Source organism: Esox lucius, chromosome 22, assembly GCF_011004845.1.
Source record: "Esox lucius isolate fEsoLuc1 chromosome 22, fEsoLuc1.pri, whole genome shotgun sequence".
Classification (NCBI taxonomy): Eukaryota; Metazoa; Chordata; class Actinopteri; order Esociformes; family Esocidae; genus Esox; species Esox lucius.
Genome location: NC_047590.1, coordinates 10,988,238 through 11,012,802, shown reverse-complemented (window position 1 = coordinate 11,012,802; position 24,565 = coordinate 10,988,238). Strand labels below are relative to the sequence as shown.

At 44.2% G+C, this 24,565-nt stretch overlaps 2 protein-coding genes across 4 annotated transcripts; both read right to left on the bottom strand.

The window, feature by feature from the left end:
* Window positions 1-588: 588 nt before the first annotated feature.
* On the bottom strand, window positions 589-7,009 carry LOC105006748 (protein FAM163A). Of its 2 annotated transcripts, none has more exons than XM_020042246.3 (6): window positions 6,971-7,009; window positions 5,444-5,509; window positions 3,895-3,996; window positions 3,474-3,594; window positions 3,175-3,369; window positions 589-1,988 (listed from the first exon to the last, which is right to left on the bottom strand). In XM_020042246.3, the coding sequence occupies exons 4-6, from the start codon at window positions 3,564-3,566 to the stop codon at window positions 1,710-1,712; spliced, it is 567 nt and encodes a 188-aa protein (XP_019897805.2). In that variant the 5' UTR covers window positions 3,567-3,594; window positions 3,895-3,996; window positions 5,444-5,509; window positions 6,971-7,009; the 3' UTR covers window positions 589-1,709. The 2 variants fall into 2 exon arrangements, with proteins under 2 accessions (XP_019897805.2, XP_010863712.2); XM_010865410.3 differs by lacking the exon at window positions 6,971-7,009 and adding an exon at window positions 5,893-6,394.
* Window positions 7,010-8,708: 1,699 nt separating this feature from the next.
* Window positions 8,709-24,011, bottom strand: LOC105006736 (nardilysin). 2 transcript variants are annotated; one of them, XM_010865394.4, is made up of 33 exons: window positions 23,929-24,011; window positions 22,377-22,528; window positions 22,023-22,250; window positions 18,625-18,871; window positions 18,420-18,501; window positions 17,691-17,844; window positions 17,511-17,584; window positions 17,287-17,382; window positions 17,051-17,173; window positions 16,645-16,702; window positions 16,316-16,389; window positions 16,117-16,186; window positions 15,484-15,561; window positions 14,946-15,066; window positions 14,813-14,871; window positions 14,636-14,690; window positions 14,447-14,551; window positions 14,104-14,227; window positions 13,938-14,024; window positions 13,546-13,665; window positions 12,615-12,666; window positions 12,318-12,468; window positions 12,082-12,209; window positions 11,715-11,880; window positions 11,563-11,594; window positions 11,336-11,474; window positions 10,738-10,785; window positions 10,440-10,492; window positions 10,199-10,282; window positions 9,903-9,993; window positions 9,711-9,827; window positions 9,524-9,613; window positions 8,709-9,003 (listed from the first exon to the last, which is right to left on the bottom strand). In XM_010865394.4, exons 3-33 carry the CDS (start codon window positions 22,223-22,225, stop codon window positions 8,782-8,784), a joined length of 3,303 nt encoding a protein of 1,100 aa, XP_010863696.2. In that variant the 5' UTR covers window positions 22,226-22,250; window positions 22,377-22,528; window positions 23,929-24,011; the 3' UTR covers window positions 8,709-8,781. The 2 variants fall into 2 exon arrangements, with proteins under 2 accessions (XP_010863696.2, XP_010863695.2); XM_010865393.5 differs by lacking the exon at window positions 23,929-24,011 and adding an exon at window positions 23,724-23,917.
* Window positions 24,012-24,565: the final 554 nt, after the last annotated feature.

Sequence of the window (24,565 nt, the reverse complement as noted above, 5' to 3'; positions counted from 1 at the left end):
TCTATTTGTTCTAGTAATTCTTCTCCATTGCTGCTTTGTTTGACTACCAGTTGCACTGCTGTCTCCATGATATTTCATTTCTTTTCATTTCTTATTTCAACAACAGAGAGGTGATAGTTTCATTAATAGAACTCGGGACATAACACTGGCGTCTCTCATGGACTACATTTAACTTCCCACTCTTTCCAGATTTCCTAAAAATACTATTCCTTTGGATATTTAACAATATGTAGTTTTCATGCCACATTTTTTAAATTGTGTTAAACAATTCAATAACATCGTTTAGGTGTGAGTTAACAGAATGTGTCTTAGAAAGTGCAGTACTTTGATACAGGTAATTACTGATTCAGCCACGTATGCAGAATTTCTTGTGAAATGTAGCCTCAGCTAATGCAGTATACTGCCTTTACATTCCAACCACGTTACACTGACCTTCAGCAATACTGAACGAATAGAGCCCTAAACCAGCCACTCAGCACTTCTGGTCTTGTGGTTCTACAGGAGGAAGACACCCTGCTTTTAATGCTGAGTCTGCCTTTAATTATTAGCGAAGAAACAAGTCTAGGTAGATAGACATCTTTATTTATCTTCAAAAAGGAACATTGTGCGTGGGTTTGGTTCTTTCTCAGGTCGACTCAACGTTATCATCTTCTGCAGAGGTGCTTCCTGCTCAACAACAATGGAAACTTGCCCTTTTGCATCCTACCGATGTGGCCACGTCTCAACAAAGATCTCAAGCTGGGGAAAGGACAATAGTAACGCTCATTTAGCAGGAAGCAGTCCACCTGAGAAGGATTATGTCATTTTAGTGTACTATTAATATGAACAGGATTTCATTATGGAACACAGTGAATTTAATATTAAAGTTATCTTCATTGCCGTACAATAGGCAGCACGGTCCTTGTGTGAGTGTCTGACTACATAGCAGTGAACACACATTTGAAGTGGCCTTATACAGCAAATCAACACACAAACAGGTAAACATATATTTTCCTAAAGATCCCAAAGGGATGGGAAGACCACGGTGTTAAGTCTATAAGTGGGAAGTGCATTGTGTGAAATTGCGTGAAAAGACAAGTAAAACATCTGTTTTATCAATATTATCAAGAGTCTTAATAAACTGTTCTGTAGGAAGTGCTCAGCAACACAGGTTTCCTTTTGAAGGCTTGACAGGTGAGGGTTAAGTGCAACATCATAGAATTTGAGAAACATGCCCTCGTTACGCGAAACTATTCGTGTGTGTTCAGGCATCCAGCTGCCAGGGGGGAAAAGATTAGGACAGAGGAGCACTCCGGAAGACAACAATACATCTTTGAGCTTCAGTCATTGAATGTAACGTAAATTGACATTACAGAAGTGAAGCAAACCTTAAATGAACAAACATACAGTCCTCATGTCAATTGCCACTTTTTCAGTATAAGAAGTCAAGTAGAAGATAGCGAATAAGACAAAGAGGGCAAAAGAGGGAATGAAAGGCAGAGAGAGACACAGAGAGAGATGGAGAAACACAACAGTGTGCTGCTGTTTGGGTTTATCCTATTTAACCAATAGTTCAACTCCTTCACTGTATGGTAAACAAGATAGCCCGCAGAAGCCTTCTGCTGCCACAGGTCCAAGAACCCCCTGTAGGACCCCCTGACCCCGATCTGGAGCCCCCATCTGTGGGCTTAATTGGTGGCTCCCCAATGGGAGGAGTGTGTGTATGTGTGTCAGACTGGTGTACTGTAGGAGCGTGTGTTACTGCAGGGTGTGTTAGCGCAAGTGTCCACAGGGCTGTAGTAGCTCAAAGGGGATTGGCCGGGCTGGGTTAAAAAGAAGGGGGCCTGCGACGAGACTGACAGGGGCAGTGATTGGCACACGCCGGGGTTGTCATAGTGATACGTATGGAATCCCAGCCGATCGATTCCGTTGTGCAGCTCGTCCTTTATGTCTGGTCGTAGCCAGAAGGGGGAGCAGGTGGGGCAGTAGTTGGGTGGAGGAGGGCTATCCTGGAAAACACAATGAAGACAGAGATTACCACGGCACATAGTGGAGCGGCTGGACACAGCTCTTAGCCGTGTTATTTTGGGAATATACTGCAAACTCTGAGATGCCTTATGGCTCTTATAAACCAGATGCAAACGTAATTAGATCGGTAAAAAAGTGATGCCATACTGGTGATATACGGTCTCAAAAAAAGAGAAAAGAGAAAGCAGTCAAAGAACCAAAGTATCACTCATAATTTGGGGTTTCTGGGAGACCCATTTGTAGTAACAAGGATGGTAAAAGCAATATTGGAAAATGTGGAATCAGTCAAACTGACAAGGAAAGTTTCGTAGGGATTTATTGTTTTAGAAGAGCAGAAATAGATGTGTGGTTGATAGAGAAATTGTCAGACTTTGAACTGAAAAGTTTTTGTTTCTGAGGCCTTATCCTGGAGAATAGTTACAGGAGGAGGAAAAGGAATGAAGGGGTCAATTGGAATCTGGGGATGATTAGGGAGCCATATCATCCCCATTTCTTGTTGATTCTTAAAGATTTCACCCAGTTCATAATGCCCTGGACAAATGTAATAATTAGACTGGAGGGATGAGTGCCCCCTACTGGCACTCCAACACCACTTCTAGATGGATCTGGTCACCCGTCCAGAACCAACCAGGACCAACCCTGCTAAGGTACAGAGACTAACCAGCGGTGCTATGCTGTAGGCTGATCAATATAAACCTGACTGGCCCAATATTAACCTGATTTGCCCAATATAAATCTGACTGGCCCAATGTAAACATTAATGGTCCAATATAAACCTGACTGGTCCAATATAAACCTGACTGGTCCGATATAAACCTGACAGGCCCAATATAAACCTAACTGGTCCAATATAACCTTTACTGGCCTCATATGAACCTGACTGGCCCAATTTTAACCTGACTTGCTTAATATAAAACTGACTTGCCCAATATAAAACTTACTGGCCCAATATAAACCAGACTGGCCCAATATAAACATGACTGGTCCAAAATAAACCTGACTGGTCCAATACAAACCTGACTGGCCCATTGTAAACTTGACTTGCCCCAGTTCGTTTGACTTGCCCCCGGTTTGCAATGATTAAAACAGAACGACTCATTGAGATCCTGTGTATGTTGCCAGGTCTATGTTTAAGCCTAGGGTCAGAGTTGGTGTTAAGTAATGTACCTTAACCTCCAGGGGTTCCAGGCAGAGAGGTGTGACAGCCGCACCATCCATCCCTGAGGTTCTGCAAACATTGCAGGCAAAGTTAGCCTGAGTCTGGGCCTCCCTTCCTCGGCTTTCTCCTGCTCCTCTTTTGCCACCTCCTCCAGACACGGAGGCCAAGTCCACCTCCGACTCATTTTTCCTACAGCAGTAGTACTGGAGTTAGGGAAGGGAGGGGGTTTTCCAATCAGTTATTGTTCATTAAAGTATTTGCAGATTAGAACAAACACACACACACACACACACACACACACGGTTACCTGGAGCCTGCAGTAGCACAGCACCGCTACGATACAGAGCAGGATGACTGTGGCAAGAAGTCCTCCGCTTATCACTACTGTTCCCGCTGACATTAAACTGGCGATGACTCTCCATCAAAACCTGGGTCCACACGACACACACACAGGCAGAGGGCTGTGGACATTGTGTGTGTACACGTCTCAGCAGTAAACGCCCCCGAGTTAAGCGGTACAATTTCACCACAACTTGACGGGCCACTGAAAGGGCGCAACACTTACGATCAGCAATAGGTTCTACACCTGCAAAGGGCAATTCCTTCAATGACTTAGTTTTTTCGCGTGCAGCCACAGTGACCAAGGAAAATAAACTCAGACCCCATATCGACACAGCGGTGATACTCAAAGACACGTTGTGGATAGATGCCCTGGGGCTACAACTCACATCAGCTGGCAGCTAGAAGCAGAGACGGGGGAGAAGACCAAGAAGGGGGCAGGGTCGTGCAAAGCCTAGGGGTGGCCTCAAATCCTCTTCGGTTTGGATGTTCTAAAGAAAGAGGAGTTAGAGGACAAAACTCAGATCCCTTCGTCCAGTGCCAAGCACAAAACAAGGCAGTGTTAGAGAGGGGCAAACCTGTTCAATGCCACCATAGGACATTCTACATTTACCATGTCCAGCAGACAGGTCTGTACATCAATATAGGTCAACATTAGAAACGGCATGGTCAGGAAAGTGCTGTCAAAATGATGTAGTAAAATGGGCAGGAAAATGCTGTCAAAATAATGTAGTCAAATGGGCAGGAAAATGCTGTCAAAATAATGTAGTCAAATGGGCAGGATGATGCTGTCAAACGTAACGTGAAGTTTCAATCGCTGCCTTTCTCTAAGAAGTGAACTATAGGATTTACCCATTTCTAACCATCACAGCAACCAAGCCATCACAGCACAAGCAGCCTCGAAGTGACATAGCGATTTGACTGTGAAGCAAAACATCCCCCCACACACACACATGCATGCACGCACACACACACACACGCGCACACACACACACCTGTCCTGTATGACCTAAAATGAATCAGTGCTCCCACAGGAGAGATATTTCAAAAACTCCATTAATTATTAACCAGGAGGAAAGAGAGAGACTGTGTTGGAGAGGGCTGACTAGAGGAAGCATCTCTATAGTGTCTCTTTACTACCTGTCAGATTGTCTACAGGCAGTTCAGAAACACTGTCATTTAGAGATGAGTAGAGACTTGCAGTATCTTCTTTGAAATAATGATATTAATATTTTGTTGCAGTGTGAGTGTGTGTGTGTGTGTGTGTGTGAGAGAGGCTTCTAACTTTCCACAGGAATAAATCTCAGTGAGCCTGCAATTTTAAAGCCACGGGCGTTTAATTATTCAAATATCATTCCTGCAACAATATTTTTCCATCAGGGGACAATTTAGCCAGGTAGTGTATGCGAGACTCTTCCCCATCCCTCTCTTCTAAAGTACTTCTCGGCCTGACTCAATCCTGATCTCTGAGTGTATCTAGGACAGCTGCGCCACTTGCTGTATGTAATAATGTAGCGATAAAACCTCATCTTCTTTAGAAATTTGCTAGGCCCTAATCTAAGGATTTCAAATGAGAGAAATAAGCAATTGTGCATACATTTGTGGAAAATTTCAGCTCATGAAACATGGGACCAACATGTTGTTGTATTTATATTAGTGTTCAGTATAGCTTAGAACAGCTTTTACATCTTGGAATTTCTTAAAGCTATTTATAGCACAGCTTTAAGTAATTACAAGATATAAATTTTTGACCCAACTCATGTTGGGTCAAAGATTGGGGACACAAAATGTGCTCCCATGACAATTTCCTATCGTCCCCAAACATAACCATGAACCCAACACTGAACTCCTACCCCTTAAGTTAAACGTAACTGACAAAAGGTGCCCAGTTGGTCAAATTCTCCTTGTAAAATGTGAACACAGACACTCAGATCTTACCTGTACAAACCAGCATCAGGAAGATGGCATCCTATCAGCCAGGAGTGAATGGCCTCTCACAGCACTCTGAGAAGAGACATGACATCATCACCACAGCCTCACTGGTCCAATGTCAGAGAGTTTGACATACATAGTCGACCACCAACAGTCTTGAAACATAGCTTTTGAGTAACGCATGCATTTTTTAACAATGTTTCTGTTCTTTTCCTATATACAATAATGTTTTTCTGCACATAGCCTATATGACACCAAATACTGATGACACTTCGGTCACTTCAAACTGAGTCAGTGTATTAGCGATGCCAGGGTATTTGTTGCTGTAAAAAATTAGCGTTAACAATAATAGCAATAATAACTAATATTCGTAAGGAATCATTAAAACACAGGTACATACACGAAACAAAGTATGAAATCGCAGTACAAACGATGGTATTCAAACAACAGCCTACCTGTCAGATAAGCCGTATTCTGCTATTTCACAAACCTGCAGTTTTCACAAACCCTAAGGTTTTGTGTTGGTGAACTAGCTTACTGCCCGCTGATTTACTTCTGGAGCACAAACCCTTTCCCCATTCAGCTGAGCACCGTGTATTCGCGCTACAAAAGAACTCTCATGGTACCCTTCCTTTCCGTTACCCCTTGATTCCACACTTGCACCTATACAGAGAGAGCGAAGGCGTGAGAAAAAACGGAGATCTCATGCCATTTCCCAGGTGGCGTCGATGAGAACACAGAGACATCGATCCGGGTAGAGTTTGTCTGTGGTTAATGTTGCTTTGTCCATCACCCTGCTTGACTGGAGAGAATGGCTAGTACCCCCGGGGAAAAAGCAACAGCCTGCGATATGTAATTCTACCTTCAACCCTGAACTACTGATCTAGGATCAGAAAACCGAACCTCTCATTCAAACTTTAAACGTTAAAAGAGCGCAAAACAGGTCTGTGATCAGTATTTCCCACACCCTAGCATTGGGAAGTAAATGAAAGCGTTAAATAGGCAACTATAGGGTTACGTCACTGACCTCGTATGTGCTCGGGAACCGCTATGGGGTGCAATTTAATTATAAATAAAATACCGAAGATTTATTTGGGATAATCATTACTGGACACCAAAGACCCAAACATATTAAAGTATGTACCATGGAGACTGACAATAATTTAATAAAACATGTTCAAACAACGAGCACTAGTTCTTTTGGGTGGGAATGATTCCTCTGGCCCGAATAACTAGAGGCGCGTTCTGCGCATTAGAAGGGATGGCTGGATTCGATAAGCGGTTTCCTATGGGGCAGACTGTGTCTGTTACCACTACGCTATTTAAAAATCCAGTGTTGTTGTACGTGATTCATGTGTAGAGGTGTGGTGTCAGTTTTCCTGATTGTCAAACCAATTAGTCGAAACTACTCGGTTCTCGAAACTGGTCCCTGCTAACATCCAAACCAACAACAGGTATAACAGGGTCGCTACATTACATTCAACTCGTTATTAAAGTAGAAAGAGGTTAGGTGGCTAGCTATGCAGTACTTACAATGAAAACAATGACTCCAATCATTACATGGCTGGTTCGTTTCTTTAGAAAACACAGTTGAATAGCTAACCACTACGCTTTGTGAACTACGTTATGCAAATCGAAATCGAGAGCAATATTTCGTTGTCAGTACAGTTCGTCCATCAAGTTTCAAAGTTTATTCGTCAAATGCACCGAACAACACAGCGTCATCCTGCACGATTAAATTGTTGTGACGGCACCCGACAACTACGTAGTGATAATAAAGAAAAATATATAAAGCAAAATAATATGCATAACACTGTAAACGAGCAGCAGTATGTTAGTAGTAATGAATATTATAGATATGGCACATATGGCAATAATATACACTGTTCAGAAAAATGAAGGGAACACTCACAGTATAACACCAACTCAATTAAACTTCAGGGATCTATTTGTCCGGTTAGGAAGCATAAGCAATTGCGAATCAGTGTAATCTGTTTTGGTGCAAATGAAATTGACAACAGGTGCACTGGAGAGACAACAGCAAGACAACCCCCAAAAAGGGAATGGTTTTGCAGGTGGTGGCCACAGATTATTGCTCTCTCCTTAACCATCCTGACTGATTCCTCTCTAGTTTTGCTAGTGTCCTTTTCACTACTGGTAGCATGAGCCAGTACCTGCAGCCCATTCAGGTTGCACAGGTAGTTGAATTACTCCAGGATGACACATCCATAGGTGCCATTGCAAGAAGGTTGGCTGTTTCCCAGTACAGTCTCAAGAGTATGGAGGAGATACCAGGAGATGGGCCATTACACGTGGTGAGCTGGACAGGGCCGTTGAAGAGCATCAATCCAGCAACAAGACCAGTATCTGCTCCTTTGTGCAAGGAGGAACAGGAGGAACACTGCCGGAGCCCTACGAATTGACCTCCAGCAACCAAACTGTCAGAAACAGACTCCATGAGGGGGTATTACAGTATACCCACTTCTCCGGGCACCACTACACCACTGAGCAGGAGGGCCCAACATCCTCTAGTGGCACCTGTGCTCATAGCCCTGCACTGTGCAGCTCAATTTGCCTTCGCCAGAGAACACCAGAATTGGCAGGTTCACCATTGTCGCTCCATTCTCTTCATAGATGAGAGCAGGTTCACACTGAGCACATGTGACAGACGTGAAAGAGTCTGGAGACGCCGTGATGAACGTTATGCTGCCTGCAATATCATTCGGCATGACCGGTTTGGCAGTGGTTCAGTGACTGTCTGGGGAGACGTAAACTTGGAAGGGTTGCGCAGACCTCCACGTGCTAGCTGCTGTTAGGCACCGGGATGAAATCCTCAGACCCATCGTCAGACCTTATGCTGGGGCAGTGGGCCCGGGATTCCTCCTAGTGCAGGACAATGCCGGGCGGTTGTCGGCAGTTCCTTGGATGACGAACGCATTGATGCAATTGACTGGCCCTCCCGTTCCCCAGACCTGAATCCAAATGAGAATCCTCTGGGACGTTATGCATCGGTGGATGTGACGCTGCCAAGTAGCGCCACAGACGGTCCAGCTCCCTGATACCCTGCTCCAGGTCTGGGAGGAGATCCCTCAGGACACATCTTTCGTTCATGGAGACCCGATGTGTGATTTAAGTGCTCACTTAATAGAGCAGTAAAAGTGATGGGATCCCTGTGGTATACAATGGCTACGACCTCATTAGCATTCAAAACACCATGTTTAAAATACATTATATGCCGTGTGTGATAGCAAGTCACTGTCAAAGACAGAGATTGTGTGTTTTAGTGAGTTTATTGGATTATCTTTTTAGTCAGGCATGAAAGAGACACATGGAATAGTAGCAGTCTATTGGATGATCTTGTGGTAGGGGTAGAGATGTAGGCCTTGGGTAAATGAAGGAATGTCCATGATGCTTGTGACAGTGGCCATCTTGGTGGAGGCGGGGAGGAAGGTCAGTTTGGAAACCTCTCCGTAGGATGAAATCCCACACCCTTCCTCGTCCTTCTCACTTTGACCCGGCTTGTCCTCCCCAGGGGGGTCTCCCTCTTCCGGCCCAAAACCCACCACCTAGGAAGAGACGAGGATGTCAGAGTACAGACACGAAGCACAGCTCGCCGACATGCAGTCTTCCGTCTGGGAGACGCAACAGGATTGGCTAGAATACTGCTGTAGTCAATGGGATGCTGACTACATCTTCGTTGGTGTGAAATGTGGACGTTTAGTGCCTTGCTGTAGCAGCAGCTTGAAATATAGGCCTGGGGTGTATTTGTCTTGGATCCAAGCATACACTACAGCAAGTGACTGAAATGATTGGAATAAACATCTTAAAGCATTCACTCCATTTCTTAGCAGCAACCTCAAATGCACAGTCGGTTTATTCAAAGTTGAAGCATGAGAGGCTGTAACATTGGCATGTCATACTGAGTTTGTTTTGGCCTGCTAAGTACAGCCTGCCAGCCAGCTGAATTACTAAAGCCAATTTACTTATGAAAGTTTACGCTAGCAGGGCCAGGTTCGTAGACACAGATGGTGTTGTCTTTCAGTGTGTCAGTAAAACATTAATTACACAGGTCTCATACAAACTTACATGTACACTAAGCTTTCTGCAGTTCTGTCCACGGTGTTCCAGAAACCAGGAAACCAGCTCTGCTTTGGTCATCTGTTTCAGGGCCTCAATCTTTTCAGACACACACATAGATTATTAAATATCTGCAGTGACTACCAGAACAATCTGCACACACTGAGAACAGAAGCATTGAATTGTTCCGTGTCACCTCTCTGTGGAGCCTGTTGAAGACGTACTGCTGGGTCACAACCTCTGACCAGTTCCTGTCCACCTCCTCTCCGAGGTGTGTGTCCTCGCACTCCTTCAGCTTGACCAGCGCAGTCACCTGTACACACACACCTTTAATTTACCAAGTACACTCACCTGAGACATACTTAATCCTTCACACACACACACACACCTGTGTGTTGAATGCATCCTCAGTCAGAGCGCTCAGCTTCTCTCCAAAAGAAGACAGAAACTCCTCTATCTTCAACTCTACTAACTCAGTACTGAAAGAGAGACAGAGAGAGGGATGGAGAGAGAGAGATGAACAGAGAGATGGAGAGAGAAATGGACAGAGAGATGGAGAGAGAGAAATGGAAGGCGAAACCATGTCATTATGAAACAACATACTTCATTAAACACTGCCATTACTATCAGCACCACTGCAGTCCATGATGTCATGGCTGCATACAGGAAGCGTAAGGATCTTACTTGAACTTTGTTGCCTGTGTTTCCACGGTGATGGAGAAGCCCAAAACTCCAGAGGTGTTTCTGCAGGTTGGATAAACATGATACCTGCAGGATATAGACGGTGAGAGTGAAAACAGGCACGTCTCCATTTCCACAGGTTTCATGGGACATTTAGTCAGCAGGAAGAGACTGGGACACAGGGAGACAGACGTAAAAGACAGGGCGCAGAGTGAGGAGAGAGAAGTGAAAGACAGACACCGACCCTAGAGTCTCCTTGGTTCTGAGGAAGTCAAAGCAGGGCTCCTCCATGTGCATCTGGAACATCAACAACAACAACAACATAGAAAAAACAATATTAACAATAACATTTAAAAAAAAATCTACATTAACAACAACAACAACATTACGATCAACAGCATTAACAACAACATTAACAATAACATAAAAAAAACATCAACATTAACAACAACAACATTAAAAACGATACTATTAACAACAACAACAGGTCAGAGGATGAGGTGTTTGTAGATGACAGGGTGACTGGTAGTTGGAGTACTCACCACAAGCATCTCCATCAGTGTGTGTTCTCTAAGGTTCTTTGGGCCAGACTGGACAGAGAGAGGAAAAAGAGAGAGAGTTAAGGTGACAGAGAAACAGTACTTATTGGCACCGCCAGAACAGCACTGGTCACCCCTCCGAGCCTGGTTCCTCTCTAGGTTTCTTCCTTAATTTTGGCCCCTCTTAGGGAGTTTTTTCTAGCCACTGTGCTTCAACACTGTTGTTGCTTGCTCCTTGGGCTTTCAGGCCAGGTGTTTTGTAAAAGCACTTTGTGACAACTGCTGATGTAAAAAGGGCTTTATAATTACATTTGTTTGATTGATCATAAACTGATTTATCGTGCCATCGTGTTTGTATGTGTCAATAGGTTTGACTTTCTAGATGGGAAGAAAAATGTGCCCAAACTATCGGTTATGGGTAAAAGGTACAATGGTTATGGTTATTATTATTATACAAATGTTACGGTTAGAATTAGGGTGTTGGTTTTGATTTAAAGGCTAGGTTTAGGTTTGAAGTTTAGTTTAGGACTAGGTTAGGTTTGTTTTTTATGTCCCCATTTATATAGCTATGTCAGGCGTGCAAGTCAGTGTTTGTGTGTACCTGGTAGTAGACTGTGACTTCTGAATTGGCATCTCCCTTGTTCAGTGCTTTGACCTTACAGAGGTGCTGTTTTAGCGGCAGCTCCACCACTCTGAACAACACGGGGACCTCTGCTGGCAGCTTGGAAAACTGCAGCTTACTGACAAAGACAGACGGACAGTTATGCAAGGTGCTGGTGAGTGTGTGCGTGTGTGTGTGTGTGTGATTGCATGTGTGCGTATGCTTACTCAGTGACATACTGCAGGAACTGGATTGACTCCTGTAAACAGATCAGAAGAAAATCAGTAATTATATAGGAGTTTGGTGGAAAAGGTTCTTTTACAGTTCTGTGTCCATCTAGGTGCGCGTGTGTGTTCGTGTGTTTGTTTGGTCCAGTCACCTGGCTAGTGAAGTTGCCCTGCACCAGTCCCTCAGCATAGAGCAGGGTCTTAAAGGTTCTGCTGAAGTCCATCAGTTGTTCCACAGTGAGACCACCGTCAGTCAGGGCTTGGTACCGCTCCATCATGGACCAGCGACCATGCTCCAGGATCAGCAACCGAACGTCCCTGGGAGTGGGAGAGACCCACAGACAAGTGCAGAGTCTGAGCAGAGTGGAGCAGTTCCAAATCCAATGTGCTGCTGCTAACAGTGTGGTCTCGTGCAACGCTCGAACGCTTCAGACTGCTCCACTGCCATTCGCTCCATGCTCAAAGAAACGCTTCACCATAAATAGTTGGTTTGAAAAAGCAACTAAAATCCCAACATACTTGCCCAGTTTCTCTGGTCGTATGAGGATGTTAAAGTAGGTCTTTTTGAGCTGCTCGGAGAACATGCAGAAGACATCTTCACAGGTAGAGAAGTCAGCCAGGTGGTCCACAATCAGATGGAACAGGAGCTATAAGAAAGGAGATTTCGATACCAAAATTGTCCACATCGGAGTGTGTGTCTTGGCATGGTGTTTGTGTGTCTTGCCAATGGCGGAGGGGTGTATTTTCTAACTCACTGGCAGTTTGTGGTTGAAGCCCTTGACCTTGATGACCAGTCCGTGTTCTCCTGCCGACAGCTTGTACTCCAGTTGGGCCACGTCCGCCTCATAGGCTGGCTCTGCTAGGTTGTGACCGAGGATGTTGACCAGAAGGTCAAATAACACCAGGCTAGGTTGGTGGTGGTGGGGGGTGGTGAGGGAAAAAATAAAGAGAAAGGCTCTGAAAGAAATGTTCCAGGCTATTGTGCATTGCCAAACTCTATCCCTAGCTGTGAAACAATGGTTGGCGAGCTGCAAACTAAACACTGGTCTTACTTCTTGGCTGACAGCTGGATGACTGGAGAGATGAGATGAAAGCGGATGTACGCTGGAGGAAAGAAAAAAAACAAAAGCTCAACAGAGGGAAGAAAGAGAAACGAGAAACATTGACAGGCAGAAAATAAATAAAATCAACAGAAATCCAAGACATCAACACAGGAGTGCTCTTGACCACTTTAATTGTTCACTGTTTTAGTAACTCCACTGATCTAATTTGTTCTGGTCCTTTTTAAATCAGCAGAAGAACAGTTGCCATGACATCCACAGTAGTATGGTAGTCACTAATCATTTTCATGGAGCCACTTTGGGAAATAAGATCACTTTGAGCTGCCATAAACACTGAAGAACAGGGTTTAGAGGAATCCCAATAAAATGGATTCACATTACATTGTCTTGTATTAAATGGATTTACAAATGATATTACTGTTTAAATTGTCTCTTAAGCATTTTTTACCCTGATATTTGTGGGACACTTGGGGTTAACAGAAGCAAATGTGTTATTATTTAATTAAACTTTCAAATCTGCTCACTGCATATGACAAGATATGGCAAATCAGGAAATGGCTTATTTTGTTCTGAATACAATATGCTTCCGAGATTGTAATAATAATAATGGAAATATTTCTCCACTCTCCATCCAATTAAGTGTAAATGCCCGAGAATATATAAACAAAATAAATAATTATATTTTAAAAATAAATGTCCCTTTATCCCTGTTGCTAATAAATTCACTTACAGTTCTATTGAACAGTTCTACTAAACACCCAAAATACTTTGAGCCAATCAAGTCCCAGAGAGACGTATCCCCAATGACTATGCCTGCCTGGGGGTTCCCAACCTTCTTCTGACCGAGCCGGACTGGAAAACTGGAGAATGTGGTCAAACGTTTCCCAAATCAACCCAGTTTAGAAAACACCCACACACCCACCTTTGGGTATGTTGAACTTGTTGTCCTTCTTGTACCAGACACATCCCCTGTCACTGGCAGACACTCTGACTGGCAGGTCAGTATCAGGAGAGTCTGACTGCCTCAGGACAAAGTCAGTCGCTGAGGGAAGGTACATCATATAAACACAGGAGGAATGTTCCCAATACACACACGCACACACACACACACACACACACACACGACACATACACACACAGATTCAAAGATGCACACAAAGACCGAGAGACACACACAGACACACACACAGATACACACACAGATACACAGAAACACATACAATTACACAAATTGTATGTGAAACACAGACACACACACACACACACACACACACAGATACACACAGACTCAAAGAGACAAGAACACACACTCACCAATGAACTTGTTTTCGGCAGGGAGGTGCAGGTCAGAGTTGAGTTCAAAGTCTCCACTCCATCTCTCTCTCCACTCAGGCTGAATGTCTGGATGGAGAAGACAAGTATCAGGACACTCCTTCTGCACCTCCTCTACTGACCCACGCTAGGCCTGTGTGTTCCTCACCCTCTACACTGTAGTGTGTACCAAACCACTTCTCTCTAAGAGGGCAGTGGCCTTCGTGTTCAGGAGACAGCAGCAGCAGGTTGGATCTGTCTGGAGTTAGCAAGGACAGGGCTGCCGTGATCACCTGCACACACACGCACGCACGCAGACAAACAAACACACACACAAACACACGCACGCACACACACAAACACACACGCGCACACACGTGCACACACATGGAAAAACAAACCAGATTTGCTTAGACAGGAGTCAGTAAGAGGTACGCACCAATTACCTGGTAGAACCATGGTTGTGTGTGTGAGCGCGCACACACACAAACACGCGCGCGCATACTCGGTACCTCCGGTGAATACTGGAACATGAGCTGGTCCCCAGTGAGGAAGTCTTCTTTAGAAAAGAGCTGCATGTTCTCACAGATGTCCTCTACGTACTCTATAGGGTCAGTCTGAAACACATGGGTACATCAGTCGGGTGCAGGGCTTTCATAGACCGCAGGAGATCCAGAGGACCACACCTGGAAGGCTTTTACCTGCTCTTGGTAGTGAAACTCATTGGCTTCAATCTTCTGAATCTCCTCATAGATCCTACAGAGGGACAGAGTTAAGGATTCACTGTATAAATATACAGCAGGCATTCTTAATTTCACATGACTACAGTGACCGCCCACCAGCACAACCACACACCCACACACACACACACACACTACCTTTGCTGGGGACCCAGGCTCTGCAGCATCTTGAGGTACTGAAAGACCAAGTCAGATACCTGTAGAGAGAGACAAAGAATTAGGACTGTGTTTTTGGGTGTGTGTGTGTGGGCATGCGTGTGTGTATGCCAACCTGGTAAAAGTTTTGGAATCCTTGGTCTGTGAGAGTGATGGAAATAGAGAAGATGGAGTATGTGGAGTTCTGGTCAAAGCCTGTTTCACTGTTCCCTCCAAACAGATCTAGGGCCCAGCACCTACACACACACACACACAGATACACAGAAACACATACAATTACACAAATTGTATGTGAAACACAGACACACACACGCACAGAAACACACAGACAGACACAGACAGACACAGACAGACACAGACAGCTCAGCCCCTACCACATTAACATATGTCCTATTGTTAAAAAAATAAATGTAATATGAAACTTAGATTTGAGTCTTAGTCTTTGGAAGCTGAAACTGGCATAAACATGACAGACAAATTATCACTTTTGCTAAAACAACTACTGTGCCTTTCATGTAGAAAAACTCAATATAGGAGTGTCTTTGATTTGACAGCCTGCTTGTGTGTTTCTGCCTACCAGCTGAGCTAGCTAATGTCACCATATCACCTGCAAGTGTGATCTGGGATTTCTCCTAGATAAGTCCTTGACTTACTTCTTCCTGAGTACTGATAAGATGCTGCCTGTGCCCTCGTGACCAATCAGCCAGGAGATGTAGTGGAGAGGCTTCACCCTGAGGAAGACAGAGGGCAGAACAGGTGGAGGACATGGTCAAGACAGGAGAGGTGCATCAACAACTGGAGACTCTGACTGTGGTACAGCAGCTGAGGGGTAACTTTCCCTTACCTGTACCTGTCTTTTAACTTTACCTGTGTTTTACCTGTAGCTGTCTTTTACCTGTAGCTGTGTTTTACCTGTAGCTGTCTTTTACCTGTAGTTGTCTTTTACCTGTAGCTGTCTTTTACCTGTAGCTGTCTCCTACCTGTAGCTGTATTTTACCTGTAGATGTCTGCTACCCGTAGAGGTCTCCTACCTGTAGCTGTCTTATACCTGTAGCTGTCTTATACCTGTAGTTGTCTTTTACATGTAGCTGTCTTTTACCTGTAGTTGTCTTTTACCTGTAGCTGTCTCCTACCTGTAGCTGTCTCCTACCTGTAGCTGTCTTTTACGTGTAGCTGTCTCCTACTTGTAGCTGTCTTTTACCTGTAGCTGTGTCCTACCCGTAGCTGTCTTTTACCTGTAGATGTCTCCTACCTGTAGCTGTCTCCTACCTCTATCTCTCTCTTACCGGTAGTGTTTCTCCTGAGGAGGCAGGGCCCAAGTGATCGTCAGTGCATTAACCTTCCTCACCGGAACCACTGAAACACAACCAGACACACACACACACAGCAATGAGATTAACTGAATTAAAGCTGTGCGCTGCTAAAAAAGATACAGAGGGAAGCCTGTAGATATCAGGTGAATGGAGATGTTCTTCTTTTGGGTACCTCTGTAGAGCTTGTTGAAGGCTGGCGTATCAAAGGGATCCAGTAGATTAGAGAAATCTGGCTTGGGCTGAACACTGAGTAACACAGTTCAGTTAAGAGTTTGAATCATTTGAAATTAGGAAGGATAGAATTAAGAGAGATTTAGATGCACTGTATCGAGATACTTGTAGAGTACAGAGAGATTTATGTAGAGTACAGAGAGAGTTTCATGTAGTAGTGTAGAAAGTCATGTACAGAGTAGAAATTAATTTAGTGTAGAGTAGAGATTCATGTACAGCATAGGTGTTCATGTACAGTATAGATTCAAAGTCCAGGTAGAGGAGACTCACTTGTTGGGCACTCCACTGAAGATCTCCCTCACCCACTTCTCCAGAGTGTCCAGCTTCTCTATACATACACACAGTCCAATATTACAAACCACATTTGATGTTCCCTAACCTTATCCATCACCTCAATAATCTACCTAAACTTGACCTAGCCATTATGCCTAAATCTAACCCTAATTGAAAGTTTTACCCTAAACATAACCCCTAAGCCAGAAAATCTAGTTTTTCCTAGAACGGACATCCCAACATGGTCAACCTGTCATGTTTTCCATCCCTTGTGCTGACAAATAGTCCTCTAAAGGAAGTAAAACATTCCCACCCGCGCACAAACACACACACACACACACACACAGACACAGGAACAGACTGGCATGACTAAACGGACAGGTCTAGTGTTTGTGTGTGTCACCTTTAGACTGCACTGCCAGGGTCATGTAGTGGGCAGAGTAATGTCTCTTCCAGAAGGTGCGGAGCCTCTTGTAAACATTAATCTTCTTTTTCTTGGGCTCGGTCTTCAGAGTTTTGGCGTTACCTATGGAAACCACGACAACATCACTTTAACATACCATAATAATGCAACACCCCTCTTTGTTGTAAAGATATGGCAACACAGTAGACAGTGTGTGTGTGTGTGTGCGTTCTCACCCCAGCAGAACTTGCCCATAGGGTGCCCTGGTTTGGCCAGACTCCCGAACAACATCTCTTTCCTGTGAGAGTCCGAAGGCTTGGCCAGTTGGTACTCTGGGAAAGACAGGGCGAATATCACCACCCACTGTGAGGACTGCACACAATCCACCAAATAACCAGGGAGCATGCTCTCAGTGGGCTAACAACATCAGGTTAAAAAGAAATGCATTGTTTCCTCTCACCAGAGTCGACAGCTTCCACCTCCCTGTCGATGGCGTCTCGTATCATCAGAGGACAGATGAAAAACTGGGCCCATCTGGAGAGGGTCATTTACAGACAGGTACAGAGGGAGCAATTAGAGCTGACAGACCAATCAGGATCAAGAGACAAGGCACAGATGGTAGCCTGATGGTGTTACTGACCTATCCAGAGCCTCTCTGAACTTCTTCCTCTGAACGTCAAACTGGAAGATGGTTCTTTCACAGTCCGTGGACGCGTTGTCACTGCCGCCATGTTTCTTCAGGAAGGCATCAAAACCGTTCTCTGAGGGGTACTTCTCACTGCCCATGAACACCACTAGAAGCAGGAGAGAGGAAGGTGTCATTTCTATTCCCATCCAGTCACACATACAGCAATGCATCACATTTATCCAATCAAACACTCATCTTTAAAGGTCAGGGGTTATACCATAGAGAGACAACTATCTGGACATTAAGGACAAATATAAAGAAATGGTATCCCGTTGGTTAGAGGAAGATAACAACATTCTAAGTTCATCAGGTAGAATTAACCAATTAATTATAATCATAAACTGAACATCTACAAGTGCAAGTGTCTGTAAATACATTCTCAAATAACACAGACTCCGGCAAGGCAGTATGCAACCTTTGGGTTTGCTTACCGACTCACAGAATATTCTAAATCAAGATGGCCCAATAGCTGGTACAAATATGTCATCCACTGTAAGTACCTTGATGGATGATACCAAAGAGGAAGAGATGGAAAGCAGGAGATTCCACAACCGTCAAAATCTATGAACGCGGAACAGAACAAACGCCAGACCTGCCATCTCCCTTTGGAAGGACTCTCATCGTTAAGGCGGAGACGAGACCATCGCCTAATTATTAAACAGCAACTCTGGTTATACTCACTATGTTCCAGGAAGTGGGCGAGGCCTGGGAGGTCGCTGGGGTCGCTGAAGCTGCCAACGCCCACACACAACGCTGCTGCAGACTAACACACATGGACACACACGCACACATCACAACCAAACACGGTCATCAACATCCTTATCATCACTGGTCTTAAAGTGTTGTGGTTTTAACTGGGTCTGGTCTGCTGCTCTCCCTCTCTAACCTGTTTCTCAGAGTGTTCCTTCTTCCTATTCCCTCCGTCATCCTCATCCTCAAAGTCACTGTCCTTTTCATCCTCCTCCTCAGACTCTTCCTCCGTTCCTTCTCCTGAGTCGTCTTCTTCCTCTTCCTCCTCTCCCATCTCATCGTCGTCCTCCTCTTCCTCCTGTGAATCGTCGTCTCCAGAGGAAGCAGGGCCAGTAAAATCCGAAATGAGCAGAGCTCGGAGCCCATTGGTCAGCTCAATGTACCTGGAAGAGGGTTTAGACAGAGGTAAATACTATACTCTTATTCTATGATGCTGATGCAACCCCACACACCCCACCACACAAAACCCACACACAGCCACACACACACAACCACACAAAACCCACACCCCACCACACACACCCCACCACACAAAACCCACACACAGCCACACACACACACAACCACACAAAACCACACTCACGCAACCACACAAAACTATACACACACTAGGGCTGCACGATATATCATTTGTACGCATCCGCAATAGTCACATCGCAGAACGTGCGGTTTAGGAAGGTAAACATATATCAGTCTACAATACATCTTTTTTTCAAATGGAAAACCAGCATTATATCTGTCTGATATGTTTTTATATCTGTCTGATATAAGGTAATTGACTCTGATTTGGGGTTATTAGATACACAGTTTATAATAATAATTATTTTAAACACGGTTGGTTGCTGCACTTAGTTGACATGCAGGCTCTGCTTGCGCGTGACGAAATGATGAGCGAGGAACAGTCAAAAAAGACAGAAATGGAGAATTTGGTTGCAAAAACAAATGCATTGTCAATTAAATGGAAATATTTCGGCTACATACAGGATGATGTTAACAAAAAACAGGTACTTTGTCGAGAGTGCCTTGCAATTGTAGCCACAACATGACCAATTTGTTCGATCATTTAAGGCCGCACCACAGATCTTCGTATGATGAGTGCAAAGCATTTCAATGGCGTGTAATACTGGCATTTGCCAGTATTACACCACACGAGAAAGGTTCCAACCGGCAGAGAGTAATCACAGATTTAAGAACATTTCACGTCACCAAAAACATGGTACCAATTAACACGATTACCTAAGAAGATTTTAAAAACATGATCCGGTCGCTTGAAAAGCGGTATGTAATGCCATCACGCAACTATTTTTCTCAAGTTGCCATCCCAGAGCTGTACGAGAAATGCAAGGCACAAGTTGAAAAAGAGCTGTCACAAGTGGAATAATATACAGCAACAACAGACTTGTGGTCCAGCCAGACCATGGAGCCCTACATAAGTCTGACCGTACACTTTATTAATGAGGACTTCCACCTGAAAAGTCGCTGTTTGCAAACTGCATTTTCCCAGAGGATCAAACAAGTGAGAACATCGCAACAGGGATGGGAGAAGCTTTAGCTGATTGGGGCCTAGATAAGAGTTGTCTAGTCTGTATAACAACAGACAATGCCGCGAACATGGTGAAGGCTGCACCTGAACAAGTGGACCAGATTGCAGTTCTTTTGCCACAGACTGCATCTTGTAGTTGGTAAGTTATGCCCAATTCCGTATTCCATTTTACTACTGTTGCTATTACTATACTATTAATGTTAAATTTTATTGTAGAGAATGGGGCTGGGGAAAACGAAGGATATATACTGTCAGGTTGATAGCCAAAGCTAATGTTAGGGAACAAAGCTGTATTTTTTCATATCGCAATATACAGTGGGGAGAACTATTATTTGATTTTGCAGGTTTTCCTACTTACAAAGCATGTAAGGCTCTGTCATTTTTATCATATGTACTCTTCAACTGTGAGAGACGGAATCTACAACAAAAATCCAGAAAATCACATTGTATGATTTTTTTATAATTAATTTGCATTTTATTGTATGACATACGTATTTGATCACCTACCAACCAGTAAGAATTCCGGCTCTCACAGACTTGTAAGTTTTTCTTTAAGAAGCCCTCCTGTTCTCCACTCATTACCTGTATTAACTGCACCTGTTTGAACTCGTTACCTGTATAAAAGACACCTGTCCACACACTCAATCAAACAGACTCCCACCTCTACACAATGGCCAAGACCAGAGGGCTGTGTAAGGACATCAGGGATAAAATTGTAGACCTGCACAAGGCTGGGATGGGCTACAGGATAATAGGCAAGCAGCTTGGTGAGAAGGCAACAACTGTTGGCGCAATTATTAGAAAATGGAAGAATTTCAAGATGACAGTCAATCTCCCTCACTCTGGGGCTCCATGCAAGATCTCACCTCGTGGGGCATCAATGATCATGAGGAAGGTGAGGAATCAGCCCAGAACTACATGGCAGGACCTAGTCAATGACCTGAATAGAGCTGGCACCACAGTCTCAAAGAAAACCATTAGTAACACACTACGCCGTCATGGATTAAAATCCTGCAGCGCCACCCAAGGTCCCCCTGCTCAAGCCAGCGCATGTCCAGGCCCGTCTGAAGTTTGCCGATGACCATCTGGATGATCCAGAGGAGGAATGGGAGAAGGTCATGTGTCTGATGAGACAAAAATAGAGCTTTTTGGTCTAAACTCCACTCGCCGTGTTTGGAGGTAGAAGAAGGATGAGTACAACCCCAAGAACACCATCCCAACCGTGAAGCATGGAGGTGGAAACATCATTTTTGGGGATGCTTTTCTGCAAAGGGGACAGGACGACTGCACCGTATTGAGGGGAGGATGGATGGGGCCATGTATTGTGAGATCTTGGCCAACAACCTCCTTCCCTCAGTAAGAGCATTGAAGATGGGTCGTGGCTGGGTCTTCCAGCATGACAACAACCCGAAACACACAGCCAGGGCAACTAAGGAGTAGCTCCATAAGAAGCATCTCAAGGTCCTGGAGTGGCCTAGCCAGTCTCCAGGCCTGAACCCAATAGAAAATCTTTGGAGGCAGCTGAAAGTCTATATTGCCCAGCGACAGCCCCGAAACCAGAAGGATCTGGAGAAGGTCTGTATGGAGGAGTGGGCCAAAATCCCTGCTGCAGTGTGGGCAAACCTGGTCAAGAACTACAGGAAACGTATGATCTCTGTAATTGCAAACAAAGGATTCTGTACCAAATATTAAGTTCTGCTTTTCTGATCTATCAAATACTTATGTCATGCAATAAAATGCAGATTAATTACTTTAAAATCATACAATTAGATTTTCTGGATTTTTGTTTTAGATTCCATCACTCACAGTTGAAGAGTACCTATGATAGGAATTACAGACTTCTACATGCTTTGTAAGTGGGAAAACCTGCAAAATCGGCAGTGTATCAAGTACGTGTTCTCCCCACTGTAAAATATCGCAATGTCAGTTATTTCCAATATCTTGCAACCCTAACACACACACATTGGAGAGATACGGTAAATGCTGACTACCTGTACTGTTTGGGGTCGCTAGGGGACTTGATGATCTCTGGGTCTCCTATGTTGCCCTCTCCACCTCCATCCCCAGCTTCCTGTACTTGGACCCTGGGTTCTGGTTCATCCTCTCCCCTCCCTTCTCTTCTTTCTATGCCCCTCCCCAGTCCCACACTAGAGCCACTGGCGGAGGCACATCTGGGCTTGTTGTTCTGTGGCATTCTGAGCAGCGATGACACTTTTGCACTGTGGGGAGACAACAGATAAGGGAAAATAAGTAGGTTTAGCTCTTTAACGCCAACTGAGGTCTGGAGGGCTTCTATTGTACCTGGATGGTAATTGGCCGATTCCACCCACTGATTGACCACTCACCTTGAGTGCCAGCTTTGACTGAGTCTCTGATTAGAGGCGAGGTATGACAACCACAGGGGTTTGGCCCCAGTGGATCCGGTGCTGAATAGCCCTGTTCTACAGGCCAATGCGGTGACACAGGGCGTCACTCCAAGCACTGCATTGGTGATGCGCTGGATTCAAAGGAATTTCCAATTATTTCAACAACAAAAAAAACAGGCTACGCAGTCAATGATGCAATGACACGTCTGCAAAGAAACACAATTAACGACTGGAATAAACACGCACTTGTCACTTTGATCAGATATCAAAATATGATTTTATGGTTACACCGGGCACAGTCAGCCGATTCAATGGCGATTCACACCCAAGCAGAGGGAGATGAGGTGGATAGATAGAGTGGGGTTGTGACAATACGTCCACTCACTCAATGCCTTTCTGGTTTTTTCTCCCCTATTCAGCTGTGTGTCAGCTAAAAAAACAACCCTGGTGCTCTACACTAGCGCCTCGGCTTGACTGAGCTCATAGGCATGGCAATTCGACTGCTTACACCCTGGACGGTTATTCAGACGCAGTTTTAGTTTTCCCAATTCAACCGCTTTCTAGAAACTCAAGACAATATTTTAAGTTCATAATATTGCTGCGGTTTTCTTACCGTCAACATTTTGGATAATGTTACAGCCACCAAAACATCACTCGATTTGAGAGATAGAAAGAAAAAACTATTCAGGATAACATTTTACTTGTGCTTGTATTAGATTTAGCTGCACATGGCCTATGTACATCCAGCGTTCTTAGCTTTTCCCTTCGGTGTACTGGGGCGGCATGGGTTTGAATCCGACCCACTGCTCTTTATTCATATTTTAATAGAGAATAAAATGCCAAAATAAATTATATTTGACTGCACTAGCACTGCATATTTTAATTGATGCATATTAGCTGACATAATTCAGGTCTTGGTAAGTAGACACAGCGGAGGATATTGAGCAAACTAGGTTGGTCTACATTGATGCAGCCTGCTGTGTAGGGTGAATGTCCGTAGGAATGTACAGACTAATTATTAGGAGTCCCAAATAACATCTATAGCAATTTAGGGAGCAACATAATCAAATGACCAGTTTTGGGTCAGGTATATTTTAAGGTCCAAGTACGGAAAAACACTTTTTAAACGTTTAGACCATATCTACAACTTTCACTAAAAATAAAAATTGAACTGAATATGGATGTTTGGAGAAGAAAAATACATCTTCTAGACACGCACTGGGGTGGGTAACTATATATATATTGTCTCACTTCGGCAACCCGAAGTGAGACAAGTTGCATACAAATTGTCAATGAAAGTCAAAATAACACAGTTGGCTTCTTCACCTTCATCGACCGACAACAATCAGCCTCAAATGCCTCAGACTTTGGATATCGACATGTAGGCTACATTACCCGCACAACTTGTCCACAACAATATAATGCCATGAACCTAATCTACTTAAAATAGGCTCTATGGTTTAGAAATTACGTTTGATAAAGTTTGACAGCTATAGAATGAATAACATAGCTCGCTGCGACGTTTCCATACCTTGCTTCTTGATATCAGACGGATGGCACCTAATGTTTCCCCTGCATGTGATAGAAAGATTCGTTTTCTACAAGGAGCTTTTTGATTCGTCGAAAAATAAAGGCATTTCAACAAGAAATTATTTGATTGCTCCGAAACACCCAGACACACCCAGGGGCGTGATTTTGGGGAAATTTGAACGACCGTGATTGGGCAGATATAATACGCGACATGTGGGAAATTCTCTGCAAGTCACGTTGTGGGTATATTGTAGCAGCGCAACCCTGCAACTGTAGTTACATTGTAACATTGTAACAACCAGGCTACTACGATTGACCGACAGGACTCGCTACTTACAACCAACCAGCACTACAGCAGGGCTTTTCAGTAATCCTTTATATGTTCATTCATTGTACCGCAGTAACACAAACCCAATAAGATAGGCGGTGATACGATTGTCCGGTTGATTTTGCCGTGGACAGGCTTTTGCACATACTGAAGCTACAGTGATACAGTGGGATACAGAATTAATGATGATGGCCTGCGTTTCACTGAATTGAAACATAAGTTCCATACCCAGTGTTAAGCTTTTTGCTGGAGGGCGACTACTGGACAGATTTTGTAGTATGTGTCATGGCCTGTCTGTATAGCTACGGGA

Excerpts from the sequence above, each read along its gene's own strand:
- LOC105006736 (XM_010865393.5), bottom strand. Across the intron at positions 11,595-11,714 it reads AGGGCAACTTCACTAGCCAG|GAGTCAATCCAGTTCCTGCA; the intron begins GTGACTGGACCA and ends ATCTGTTTACAG. Across the intron at positions 9,004-9,523 it reads GCAGAAAGCTTAGTGTACAT|GTGGTGGGTTTTGGGCCGGA; the intron begins GTAAGTTTGTAT and ends GTCTCTTCCTAG.
- LOC105006748 (XM_020042246.3), bottom strand. The coding sequence starts at position 3,566 with ATGTCAGCGGGAACAGTAGTGATAAGCGGAGGACTTCTTGCCACAGTC. Across the intron at positions 3,370-3,473 it reads TGTGCTACTGCAGGCTCCAG|TACTACTGCTGTAGGAAAAA; the intron begins GTAACCGTGTGT and ends CCCTAACTCCAG. Across the intron at positions 1,989-3,174 it reads TGGAACCCCTGGAGGTTAAG|GATAGCCCTCCTCCACCCAA; the intron begins GTACATTACTTA and ends TGTGTTTTCCAG.